Source organism: Pristis pectinata, chromosome 33, assembly GCF_009764475.1.
Source record: "Pristis pectinata isolate sPriPec2 chromosome 33, sPriPec2.1.pri, whole genome shotgun sequence".
NCBI classification, from domain to species: domain Eukaryota; kingdom Metazoa; phylum Chordata; class Chondrichthyes; order Rhinopristiformes; family Pristidae; genus Pristis; species Pristis pectinata.
Window position 1 is genome coordinate 16,979,205 of NC_067437.1, and position 13,039 is coordinate 16,992,243.

At 55.4% G+C, this 13,039-nt stretch overlaps 1 protein-coding gene across 1 annotated transcript; it reads left to right on the top strand.

The window, feature by feature from the left end:
* The first annotated feature begins 262 nt into the window (after positions 1–262).
* rrp7a (ribosomal RNA processing 7 homolog A) lies at positions 263–10,827 on the top strand. The gene is made up of 7 exons (XM_052043041.1): positions 263–348; positions 1,865–2,004; positions 2,770–2,895; positions 6,766–6,883; positions 7,160–7,257; positions 8,653–8,851; positions 9,203–10,827. Exons 1-7 carry the CDS (start codon positions 303–305, stop codon positions 9,286–9,288), a joined length of 813 nt encoding a protein of 270 aa, XP_051899001.1. The 5' UTR covers positions 263–302; the 3' UTR covers positions 9,289–10,827.
* The last annotated feature ends 2,212 nt before the right edge of the window (positions 10,828–13,039 follow it).

A 13,039-nucleotide genomic window follows, 5' to 3' on the forward strand; every position in this document is an offset into this window, starting at 1 on the left:
GGACAAGGGGGAAGGGTCAGTGGGGGAACAAGGGGGAAGGGTCACTGGGGTCAGTGGGGGAACAAGGGGGAGGGTCACTGGGGGACAAGGGGGAAGGGTCAGTGGGGGAACAAGGGGGAGGGTCAGTGGGGGAACTGAGGGCGAAGGGGAGCCGGTGCGGGGGGGGGGGGTGAAACCCGGGGCAGATCCGCCGCGGCCAGACTGGGTGGTGGGGAGGAGCCGAACCCCCTCCCTCCATCTCCCTCCCCCCCCCCGTCATCACCGCGCAGGCGCAGTCCCGCGCGTTGCATTCTGGTCGGGTGATGGCGCCGCGCGGGGAGCGGAGCGCGGGGACGGCGGGTTTCTCAGGTACCGGGGGGGAGGGGCCCCCCGACCCCCCACTGACCCCCCGACCCCCCACTGACCCCCCACCGACCCCAGACACCCCCTCCCCAGCCCACACTGACCCCCCTCCCCCTCCAGCCCACACTGACCCCCCTCCCCCTCCAGCCCACACTGACCCCCCTCCCCCCAGCCCACACTGACCCCCCTCCTCCCCCAGCCCACACTGACCCCCCTCCCCCTCCAGCCCACACTGACCCCCCTCCCCCCAGCCCACACTGACCCCCTCCTCCCCCAGCCCACACTGACCCCCCTCCTCCCCCAGCCCACACTGACCCCCTCCAGCCCACACTGACCCCCTCCCCCTCCAGCCCACACTGACCCCCCTCCCCCTCCAGCCCACACTGACCCCCCTCCTCCCCCAGCCCACACTGACCCCCCTCCTCCCCCAGCCCACACTGACCCCCCTCCTCCCCCAGCCCACACTGACCCCCCTCCCCCCAGCCCACACTGACCCCCCTCCTCCCCCAGCCCACACTGACCCCCCTCCTCCCCCAGCCCACACTGACCCCCCTCCCCCCAGCCCACACTGACCCCCCTCCTCCCCCAGCCCACACTGACCCCCCTCCTCCCCCAGCCCACACTGACCCCCCTCCTCCCCCAGCCCACACTGACCCCCCTCCTCCCCCAGCCCACACTGACCCCCCTCCCCCCAGCCCACACTGACCCCCCTCCTCCCCCAGCCCACACTGACCCCCTCCCCCTCCAGCCCACACTGACCCCCCTCCTCCCCAGCCCACACTGACCCCCCTCCTCCCCCAGCCCACACTGACCCCCCTCCTCCCCCAGCCCACACTGACCCCCCTCCCCCCAGCCCACACTGACCCCCCTCCTCCCCCAGCCCACACTGACCCCCCCTCCCCCCAGCCCACACTGACCCCCCCTCCCCCCCAGCCCACACTGACCCCCCGACCCCCCACTGACCCCCCACCCCCCCCACTGACCCCAGACACCCCCTCCCCAGCCCACACTGACCCCCCTCCCCCCAGCCCACACTGACCCCCCTCCTCCCCCAGCCCACACTGACCCCCCTCCTCCCCCAGCCCACACTGACCCCCCTCCCCCCAGCCCACACTGACCCCCCTCCTCCCCCAGCCCACACTGACCCCCCTCCTCCCCCAGCCCACACTGACCCCCCTCCTCCCCCAGCCCACACTGACCCCCCCTCCCCCCAGCCCACACTGACCCCCCCTCCCCCCCCAGCCCACACTGACCCCCCGACCCCCCACTGACCCCCCACCCCCCCCCACCGACCCCAGACACCCCCTCCCCAGCCCACACTGACCCCCCTCCCCCCAGCCCACACTGACCCCCCTCCCCCTCCAGCCCACACTGACCCCCCTCCCCGTCCAGCCCACACTGACCCCCCCCCCACCCAGCCCACACTGACCCCCCCCACCCAGCCCACACTGACCCCCCCCCACCCAGCCCACACTGACCCCCCCCCCCAGCCCACACTGACCCCTGTCTCTCTCCCCCCCAGAGATTCCCGTGAGGTTCTCGGACAGGAACGCCATCTCCCGCTGCCTCCTGGTGAAGCCGCACCAGGCCCGTGAACCGGCCGCTGCCCGGCCCCAGAACCGAACTCTGTTCGTGCTCAACGTGCCACCCTACTGCACCCAGGTATGGGGGGAAGGGGGGGTGATGGGAGAGTGGGGAGGGCGGCGGGAGGGGGGTGATGGGAGAGTGGGGGTGGGGAGGAGAGCCTGGCTGGGGAGGGTGGGGTGCCTGAGTAAGTGAACCCGGATAAATATACCAATTCGGAGCAGGAATGGCCCCCTTGGCTCCTGGAATCTACTCCACCATGTGACAACATTGTGTCTGTAATCCCACCTCTGAATTTCCACCCTCCCCCCAGAAACCTTTCACCCCCTCACTTCGAAGAAACTACCTACTTAAAAACATTCAAAGGTTCTGTTTCCAGCACTCTCTAAAGAAGGGAGCTCCAAAACCTCCCCACTCTCTAAGAGAAGTTCACCTTGTTTCTGTCTTAAGCAGGTGACCCCTTGATTCTATGTTCTCTCACAAGAAGTCTGTCAAGATGCCTCAGGATCTTGTGTTTCAATCAAGTCCCATCTCACTCTTCTAAATTCGAACAGTGTAATCTGGTCTGTCCAACCTTTCCTCTTATGATGATGCATCCCATTATTAATCTTGTAAATCTTTCTCGACTGTCAATGAGTCCTGGACCCTGAAGTGAGGATCTTAGCTGGTTCTGGGCACTGAGCTTTTGGAAAGGGGGTGAAGGTGGGGAGCAGTGCCCTGGGCAGGGAGAGGTGCAGGGAGACAGAAGAGGTTTGCTGTATGTTGCTACTGTCAAAAACTGTTCTTTGCAGTATTTTAAAATATTGGTCTAACAGTTTTGTCCCTTTCTGTGCTGTGTGCTAGGACAGTGTGCACAGGCTTTTTTCACAATGCGGTACTGTCACCTCTGTGGAACTGCAAGAAAAACCAGGCCCAGGAACCAAACCTGAGGCAAAGAAATCAAAGTTCTTTTCTGGGAAACCCGTGGAGGTAATTAATCAGTGTCTGGTGTGACTGGCATTAGAAGCCAATGTTCCTTGGGACGTGGTTTAAGTAGAGGTGAATTAAAAGGCCGCAAGTGTGAGCTGGGAATCATCGTTAGGGTAGCTTGGAAGAAAATGGCTGCAGATCGAAGGTTTTGTGAGTGAGTTCCTGACTGTCTTTGGTCCTAATAAAGCCCTGACTGAGTTTGGGGGTGGGCGGGAATGGTGTGGTTGAGTAACTAGTCAGATTTCAGCTGTCAGCGAACATCCTGCATAACCACCAGTGGTCTGGTGCAGTTCTGGGTTGCTGTTTGTCTTGGAAGGAGCCTGGTCTGTGGCAGTGGGCTTGTGGGCAAGCAAAACTCAACCATCAAGTCATTGCTTCTGGTGGTTTGTCCCAAAGGAATGGATAGAGCTCGTCAGCTCTTCTACAGTCAATGGCTGGTCTAGATTGTCTCGCATTCTATCTTCTAAAGTATCTATCTCAGAGGACAGGAAGATCTGGGAGGCTGTGGTGTCTGTGGCCTTCCTGTCATACTGACTGCATGGAAGCCTGCAGATCCCTAATATATCCAACTGTGAGAACGTTACTGACCTATACACTAAATGGTGCTGATCATGGAACTCTCTCTGAGCCTCTTAATAGGAAGTATAGTGGGGAGAGGGGGTGGTTTGTGCCCAGGAGGCTGGGTCACAGCAAAACTGAAGCCACGTTCTTTCGCACCTGGTCCGACTGATCCTTTCCTGTCAAATCCAGTTACCTGAACAAGTTGTGAATCTTCTTCAGACGAACCAGGGCACGTGGCAAAATTGGCCAGAGAATGGCCAAGGTGATACAAAAGTTGGGAGTGGCGCGGGAATGAACCTGGTCATCAGCTGTGAGGTGCTCTGTGCCGTCCGTAGCTCAAGTGTGGCCTGTCTCCCGCTCTGAGTCACACAACACAGAAACAGGCCATGTGGCCCACAATGTCAATGCCAAACAATTAATACCATTTCTGCTGCATTTACTGTGACTTGGTCCTTAACCTTCTGTGCTTTGGTGATTCAAGTACTCGTCTAGATAATTAAACACTCTGAGAGTACCTGCCCCCACCACCCACTCAGTCAGTCCATTCCAGATTCCAGCTCCCCTTGTGGCCCAAGCAATGCTTTATAAAGTTGTACCATATAAAGTTGGACCCTGCCCTTGTATTCTCTGCCCCAGCTATTGAAGGCAAGTATCCCATAGTCCACCTTCACCTCATCTACCTGTGCTGCCACCTTCGAGAGAGAGAGGCTCACCTGTAATGATAACATGTTTGAGAATTTCACCGTCTCCCCCCTTCCCCTGCACACCCTGAACTCTCCATCTACAATACCCTCCCCAGTGACTGAGAAGTATTTATTTAAGGCCTCATCTATATCCTCTGGCTCCACACACATTGCCATTTTGGTCCCTAATGAGCTCGAGTTCCCCTTAATATACATAAAAAATGCTTTGGGATTTTCCTTAATTCTGTCTGCCAGTAATATTTCATGCCCCCTCTTTGCTCTCCTAATCTCTTCAAGGACCTCCCGACTGTCCCCACCCCCAACCCGTGAGGGGCCTCCCCTGTTTCTAATTCTTTATACCTGACACAGACTTCCATATTCCTTGGGTTTGCTGTCCTTGTGTCCCACCCGTGTGGGAACACGGTGACCCTGAACTCTCAGTCATTCATTTTTGAATGATGCACTTGTCTGATGTCGACCTACCTACAAGTAGCTGCTCCCCGTGTACATTTGCCAAGTTTTGTCTGATATTGAAACTGGCCTTCCTCTAATTCAGAACCTTGATTTCTGGACCGTCCTTGTCTCTTTCCATAACAACCTTGAAACGTACAAAATCATGGTCATTATTCTCCAAAATGCTTTCCCACTGACACTGCAGCCACATTCTCTAAGATTAGGTCCAGTACTGCCCTTCCAGAACTTTCCACATACTGGCTCAAAAAGCTCCCCTGGGCACACTTCAAAAAATTCCACTCCCTCTACGCTTTACACACTAAAGCCACCCCATTTTAATGTTTGGGGAAGTGAAAATCTCCTTCTGTAGTAACCTTCTAACTCCTGCTTCAGCGAGTGATCGCCCCTCTTTGTTTGTATGCCCTACTCATTTGAAGAGCCTTCTAGGACATCCTGCCTCATTACCTCAGGAATGGGCTCCGTAATCAGTATTGCAATGCCACTGCCTTTTTTGCAGCCCCCCCCCCACATCCCACCGGAGGGTTCGAGATGCTGAGTGTCTGTTCCTGCCCTTTGTCATGTCCCTATGGTAGCAACAGTGTCACGTCCCCATCTGCTGATCGGTGCTTCAATTTATCTACTAGTCAGACTCCCTGCTTTAAAATAGATGCAGTTTAGCTTTGTGGTCTGAAGGGAGGGAATTGTGCCCAATGTAGCTTTTATACGGAGGGCCACCTCTGTGTGTTGAGCTGGAGGATGTGAGCACCAAGTGTCACTCACTCCATGCTGAGGTTGTAGCGGTGTTGTGAAGGATGGGCGCGGTCCCCTTGCTGCTGGACGTTTCTTTATTTGGACTGTGCTGCTCTACCTCTCCTACATCTAAAAAAAAATTGTGTGGGAAAAATTCTTTTGACCACAAGTTCATCAGGCAGTGGTCAGCATGGAAAGTTCTGGACTCTCTGTGGGGAGATTGAGGGATGGTCAGTTGGCAGAGTGCCTCATCCTCCTGTCTCCAAGTACTGAGACGTGGTGTTGAGAAGATCCCTCACATACAGCCAGAGCCTCGATCCCACCACGCGCTGCCCTCAGTGGCAGTGGTGTGGACATGCCAATCGTCCACCTTCCCGGGGAACTGCACGTCATCAGGGAGGTCTGGAAACTGTTGCGGTGCTGTCTGCCATGTTCATCGTGAGCAGCTGTGAAACACGGGACTGTGATCTGTGGGATGTTCTCGGCAACACACTGTTGCTGACAGAGACGTGAAAGGCGCTCTTTGGTCCACCCCGAACATGTTGGTCTTCCAGTGTAAGTAACCATCCGCAAGCAAACGCTGCGGATGGGCATGTTCCTGGCTGCAGGAGGACATGCGGAGGGACGCACTGGAGCTGGGTGCAGCCACAGTAAAGGCTCACTACAGGAAGGATGTGGAAGCCATAGAAAAGGTGCAGAGGAGATTTACAAGGACGCTGCCTGGATTGTGGAGCATGCCTTATGAAAGAAAGTTGAGGGAACTCGGTCTTTTCTCCTTGGAGCGACGGAGGATGAGGGGGGACCTGATTGAGGTGTATAAGATGATGAGAGGTATTGATCATGTGGATAGTCAGAGGCCTTTCCCCAGGGCTGAAATGGTTGCCACAAGAGGACATAGGTTTATGGTGCTGGGGAGATACCAGGGGTAAGTTTTTTACTCAGAGTGGTGGGTGTGTGGAATGGGCTGCCGGCAACGGTGGTGGAGGCGGATACGATAGGGTCTTTTAAGAGACTTTTGGATAGGTACATGGCGGTTAGAAAAATAGAGGGCTATGGGTAAGCCTAGTAATTTCTAAGGTAGGGACATGTTCAGCACAGCTTTGTGGGTCGAAGGGCCTGAATTGTGCTGTAGGTTTCCTATGTTCTACTACTGGACACTGAGGGGTTTGGCCTGTGTAATGACCTCTCCATTTCACTGATGGAATGTTTGGGGATGGAACATTAGTGGTGTGTTGATGTATTATAAATCTTGTAAGCAACCATAAAGAAATACTTGGTAATGGTCGACTAAGGCAATGGGGCCGGCAGGATTGCCTGGGTTCTGACCCCATCTCTGAGCCTGTTTCCCTGGCGCCAGAGTTTCTGTTACCTGTGTGCAGGGTGCTGCTTCCTGCGATGCTGCCTAACCTCCTCCTCACTGCAGGGGTTCCAGGTGGCCTACATTGTGTTCAAAACACCGGCCGGGATGAAGTCCGCCCTGAAAGTCCAAAAGCCCTGGATCCTGTCTCCGAGCGAGCACCCCATCAAGACAGGCCTTCAGAGTGAGTGCGCTGGGTGGGCCGCTGACGGTGTGTGTTGGGGAGGTCCGAGGTGGTTCGGGGAGGGGGTGGAATCCGGCACTGGCAAGGCTGGGATGTGATCCCGGGGGTGGTGGATAGTTGGCCTTCTGCTTGGAGAACGAGCATGGTGTCAGGACTGCAGGAAAGGAGGGTCCCCATCAGTCACTAGAGGGAAATTCGGGGATCCTTGTTGCTGGTGTAACCCTGGTACAACACTGGGTGCTCCTGCTCCGAGTTCCAGTCCTGTTTCTTTCCCAGAGTGGATCCAGGAATATTCTTCCAGCATCATCGATCCTGAGGCGCTGCAAAGCGAGGTCGACGAGTTCATGAAGCAACATGACAAGCGGATGGCAGAGGTATGTGCGGAGTGGGGGGGGGGGCAGAAGCTGGGTGGCAGAAGCGGGTTTTGTAGGGGGGTGGTGGGGCACGTGGCTGGCCTATCTCCTGGGAGACGAGCGGGAGCAAGGTTCAGCCTCGCTTACTGGGGATGGAGCGGGATTGGTGGGAAGGGGTGGTCTTGTGGTTTATTGGGGGTGGGGGAGATGGTAGGCGGTAGGGTGATGGAGGTTTCAAATCAGAATCAGGCTTATTATCACTGACACATGTCATGAAATGTGTTGTTTTGTGGCAGCAGTACAGTGCAAGGCATAAAAATTACTAAAAATTACCAAAAAATAAATAGAAGTGCAAAAGAGGTAGTATTCACGGGTTCATGGACCATTCAGAAATCTGATGGCAGAGGGGAAGAAGCTGTTCCTGAATCGTTGAGTGTGGGTCTTCAGCCTCCTGTACCTCCTCCCCGATGGTAATCAGAAGAGGGCATGTCCCGGATGGTGAGGGTCCTTAATGATGGATGCCACTTTCTTGAGGCACGGCCGCTTGAAGATGTCCTCGATGGCGGGGAGGGTTGTGCCCGTGATGGAGCTGGCTGAGTCTACAACGCTCTGCAGCCTCTTCTGATCCAGCACATTGGAGCCTCCACACCAGGCGGTGATGCAGCCAGTCGGAATGCTCTCCACTGTACATCTGTAGAAATTTGCAAGAGTCTTTGGTGGCCAAATCTCCTCAAACTCCAAATGAGGTAGACGCCTTTGTGCCGCCTTTGTGATTGCATCAATGTGTTGGGCCCAGGATAGATCCTCTGAGATGTTGACGCCCAGGAGCTTGAAGCTGCTCACCCTCTCCACCGCTGACCCCTCAATGAGGACTGGTGTGTGTTCTCCTGACCTCCCCTTCCTGAAGTCCACAATCAGTTCCTTGGTCTTGCTGATGTTGAGTGTGAGGTTGTTGTTGCAACACCACTCAACCAGCCGATCTATCTCACTCCTGTACGCCTCCTCGTTGCCATCTGAGATTCTGCTAACAACAGTGGTGTCATTGGTGAATTTCCAGATGGCGTTTGAGCTGTGCTTAGCCACACAGTCATGAGTGTAGAGAGAGTAGAGCAGTGGGCTAAGCACGCAGCCTCAAGGTGCGCCTGTGATTGTCAGTGAGGAGGTTATTGGGGGTGAGCAAGGATGGGGTGGGTGTGATGGTGGGGTGGGTGTGACGTGGAGGTTTGGGTCACGGGGTGGGGTGGGTCAGGGTGGGTGTGACGTAGAGGCTGGGTCAGGGTGGGTGTGACGTGGAGGCTAGGTCACGGGGTGGGGTGGGTGTGACGTGGAGGCTGGGCCACAGGACGAGGTGGGTGGGTGTGACGTGGAGGCTGGGTCACGGCACGGGGTTTCTCACACCACCCGGTCTGCTCCCAGCTGGAGGCCCTTGCTGAGGCGGACGACGGGGTCCCGGACGAGGAAGGCTGGGTGAAGGTGACCAGGAAGGGGCGGCGTCCCGGCATTCCCCGGACCGAGGCGCACAGCCTGCAGGCCATCCAGCGCGAGAAGCGCAAACGAGCTCAGAAGGAACTGCTGAACTTCTACAGCTGGCAGCAGAAGGATGCCAAGCGGGAACGTGAGTCTGCTGGCGGAGGGGAGGGGAGGGTGCTGGGCTGGGCGTGCCTCGCTGTCGGTGGGGCGGGGGGGCGATTCCTGCCTCTGTTCCAGGACTGACACCTGGGTACAAGGGGGGTGGGGTCTGGGCGTGGTCTCTGAGCCGTCCCCCACATGTGCACCAGGTGAAGGGAGAGACCACAGTTGGTGCTTCCCAGTGAGAGGTGCTTTGGCCGGCTCCGATTTCCACCACCTGGGGTCTCCCGTTTGCCTCCCCCGCGATACCCTGGCACCTCTGGTTTACCCTCTCCCCCTTCCCTCCCCCGGCATCTCTGACCCTCCTCCAGCTCAGTCTCGGCCGTTCTGTTCCCAGATATCGCCCAGCTCCGCAAGAAGTTTGAAGAGGATAAGCAGAAGATCGCTGTGATGAGGGCTGAACGGAAATTCAAGCCTTACTGAAGCCCGGTCAGGGTGGGGTTGGGGGTCAGGCGTGGGGGGGGGTTTGGGTTGGTGATGAGGCTGCAGCGACCAGTCCCAGTCAATGAATGGTTTGCGAGAGAGTTCCTCCCTCGCACTCGCTCCTGTGGTATCCTCGCGTGGGAAACACAACGACTTGGGACTAACTATTTCCCTGGAGGGTGGGCAGGTGGGGAACATTAAATCTGTCGCCTGGTCCATTGGCCTGGCCTGGACCCTGCGGTGGGAGGTGGAGCGGGGGCTTTGTTGCCTTATTCTGGTTACTGGACCATCAGCATCTGTGGGGCAGGTGAATCAGAGCTGATGTTCCAGCTCACAGTGACCTCGACCGTCCGGTCACAGGTCAGTGAGCACGGAGCAGGCCTTGTCTGACTGGGGGCAGTGCCTGTGCATACGGCACAAGAACGGAGAAGGCTGCGACCTCAGCAGGTCAGGCAGTGCCTGTGGAAGGAGAACCTAAGTTAATGTTTCAGGTCACCCTTCTCTGTAACTGGGAGGTGATGTGGGACTTGCACATTCCCAGCACACATCCTGGATCTGAGTGTGTGTGTTCCCTACTGTACAGGGCCCCACTGTACAAAAGTCCATTACTCATTGGGAGATGTAAAATTTTCATAAATAATCTAATGACATCATCAAGCTTTGACAAGAAGTTCTGAGGTGCCTTGTTTAATATTAAAACATAATAAAAACAAAATATAACAAACTTTTGCCAGCTCAAGTTTCTGCGCCGGCTTGTGTCCGGCCTTGTCAATGCTGTCTAACCGCTGGAACCTCACTGAAGCTCCCAGTCCAGGGGTCAAATCTCGCTGCAGGTCAGTGCAGGTGGTCGTGCTGCTGATTTGAAATCTCTGGGGCCATACTGTCATTCCCTGAAACAAGCTCGCAGCAATGAAATGTAGGTAAATTCACCAGTATTCACAGTGTGCGGACACAGAATAATGGAAAGCTGGCAGCAGGTTGGCAAGAGGTGGGGTTCACGGTGTTGCAGCCATTTGTTACCACAGCAGCGGGGAATCAGCTCACTTTATCGATGTCTCCCATTGGAAGCTGCTCAGTTGTCGCAGATGAGAAGGTTTATTTTCACACTGTTGAACTCAGAATGTTTCAGCTTCACGCCCGGAAATGTATTTCAGATTTTCTAAGATATTTATAAATAAATAGGCAATATCTTGAATACGGTCTCCTGCGCTGGTCCTTTGGAAACAAAGACGTTGAGAGATGAAGACACCAGACTGCAGATACTGGAATCCGCAGACTGCTGGAGGGACTCAGCGGGTCGATCAGCATGTGTGGTGTGGGGGGGGGAGTGGTTGACATTTCGGGTCAAGACCCTGTGGAAGCCGTGGCATAGCAAGGGTTAAGATAGTGTGCAGCTGCACAGAACAGTGTCCTTGAAAGAATAAACTCCCCTTTGAACAGTGAAATACCAAGGACATCAGCAGACCAGACAAGATGAAGATGCTAATGATTGATGAGAGAGCGCAGAGAAACAATCGGGCAATGACGCTGTACTAAAGCTGAGGTATAATTGGCCACCTGTGATCAGAATAAATGCAAATTAAGGATTGAATAACATGTTTTTATTGGTTATTGATGATGTAAGAATATATCATGATTGGTGATTTTTATTCTATAATAAGATGAGAAAGTGTACGGTTTCGATTGGCCAATGTGTGTGTGTAAAATTGACGATTCTGAGCAGCAGTTCGGTGACGGAGACTCTGCCACCTGTCCTCGTGCACAAGTGAGTGAAGTTTGATTGGGAAGTCGACCGGCGACAGCAGCCCTGCGTCGGGACTGAGCGTGCCGAGGGGGGGGGGGGGGTGGCCGGTCTCAAGAGGGGGGGGGGAGGAGTGAGGCGGGGGCTGGTGGCTGAGGGGTGACGGGCAGGTGCGGCCAGGCTGGAGGGTGGAAACAGGTAAAGAGGAAAAAGTCTTGGAGCAAATGGAGTAGGAAGGGGTAGGTCGAGGGAGAGGAGACCCAGGTGGTTCGGTGTGTGGGTGGTGGACAGATGGGCCAGGGTAAAGGCGCCAGGGTAAAGGCGCCAGGTTACGGGTTGGGGAAGAAAATGGAAAAGGTGAACAGAGGAAGAGAGACCCTGGTGGGAGTGGGAGATGAACACAGCGACCGGGTTACCTGACACCGGAAAATTCAACGTTCAAACCATCCGGTTGTCTCCAACCCGGCTCCGTCATTTCATTTCTTCCCTTCCCTGGCCTCTCTCTCTTTTTTCTACCCCCCCCCCCCCCCCCCCCCACTTTTTTTCCTCCTTACCTCTGACCCATCCCCGGTGGATCTGCTCTCCCCTCCTCCCCCGCACCTGCCTCTCCCTATCTCCTACCTGCATCGACCTATCGCCGCCCCGTGCCCACCCCGCCTCCCCTCTTCTGTCCACCCATCACTGCTCTGCTCCCCCCCCCCCATACATCGGGCTTCCCCTTTTCCTATCTTCAGTCCTGAGGAAGGGTCCTGACCCGAAACATTGACCGCCTGCTTTCTCCACGGATGCCGCCCGGCCTGCTGAGTCCCTCCGGCGTCGTCGTGCTTTCCAGCATCTGAAGTCCTCTCCATCTGCCCATCATTCCCACCCCCCACCCTGTCTCACCCCTCCCTCCCTCACACCTCATTCTACTGGCTATCTTCCCTCTACACTCTGTGCTAATGCAAAAGTCTCAACCCCAAAATATTGACCATCCCTTTGCCTGCACAGATGCTGCCCGACCTGCCGAGAAAGCAGTGCTGAGAGCTGCTTTCTGCCCTCTGAAAGGGTCATGGTTCTGATGCAATGTTTTAGACCTCTGGAAGTGGAGGAGAGTGGTCTCAGAAAGGGGATCTGGCTTCTGGTGACTCAGTTACTGACCCAACCCCGTGAAACAATGAACGATCTGCTGGAGGAGCAGCATCTGTGGGGGGAGAGGAATCGGTACTGGTTTATTATTGTCACTTGTACCGAGGTACAGTGAAAAACTTGTCTTGAACACCGATCGTACAGATCAATCCATTAAACTTAAAATTTTAAATTTTTAAAATTTTGTTTACAGTGTGGTAACAGGCCCTTCCAGCCCAATGAATCCACGCCGCCCATTTTAAACCCAATTAACCTACCCGTACGTCTTTGCAATGTGGGAGGAAACTGGAGGAAACCCATGCAGACACGGGAGAACGTACAAACTCCTTACAGACAACGATGGGAATCAAACCCTGATCGCTGGCGCTGTAATAGCGTTACGCTAACTGCTACACTGCCGTGCCGCCCATTACACAGTGCGTTGAGGTAGTACAGGGTAAAAACAATAACAGAATACAGAGTAAAGTGTCACAGCGACAGAGGAAGTGCAGTGCAGGTAGACAATAAGGTGCAAGGTCACAACAAGGTAGATCGTGAGGTCAAGAGTCCATCTCATCATTTAAGGGAACCGTTCAATAGTCTTATCACCGTGGGATAGAAGCTGTCCTTAAGCCTGGTGGTACGTGCCCTCCAGGCTCCTGTACCTTCTGCCTGATGGGTGAGGGGAAAAGGGAGAATGTCCGGAGTGGGTGGGGGTCTTTGATTATGTTGGCTGCTTTACTGAGGCAGCGAGAGGTGTAGACAGAGTCCATGGAGGGGAGGCTGGTTTCTGTGATGTGCTGAGCTGCAGCTCTCTGTAGTTTCTTGCTGTACCGGGCAGTACAGTTGCTGTACCAAGCTGTGATGCATCCAGATAGGATACTTTCTGTGGTGCATCGATAA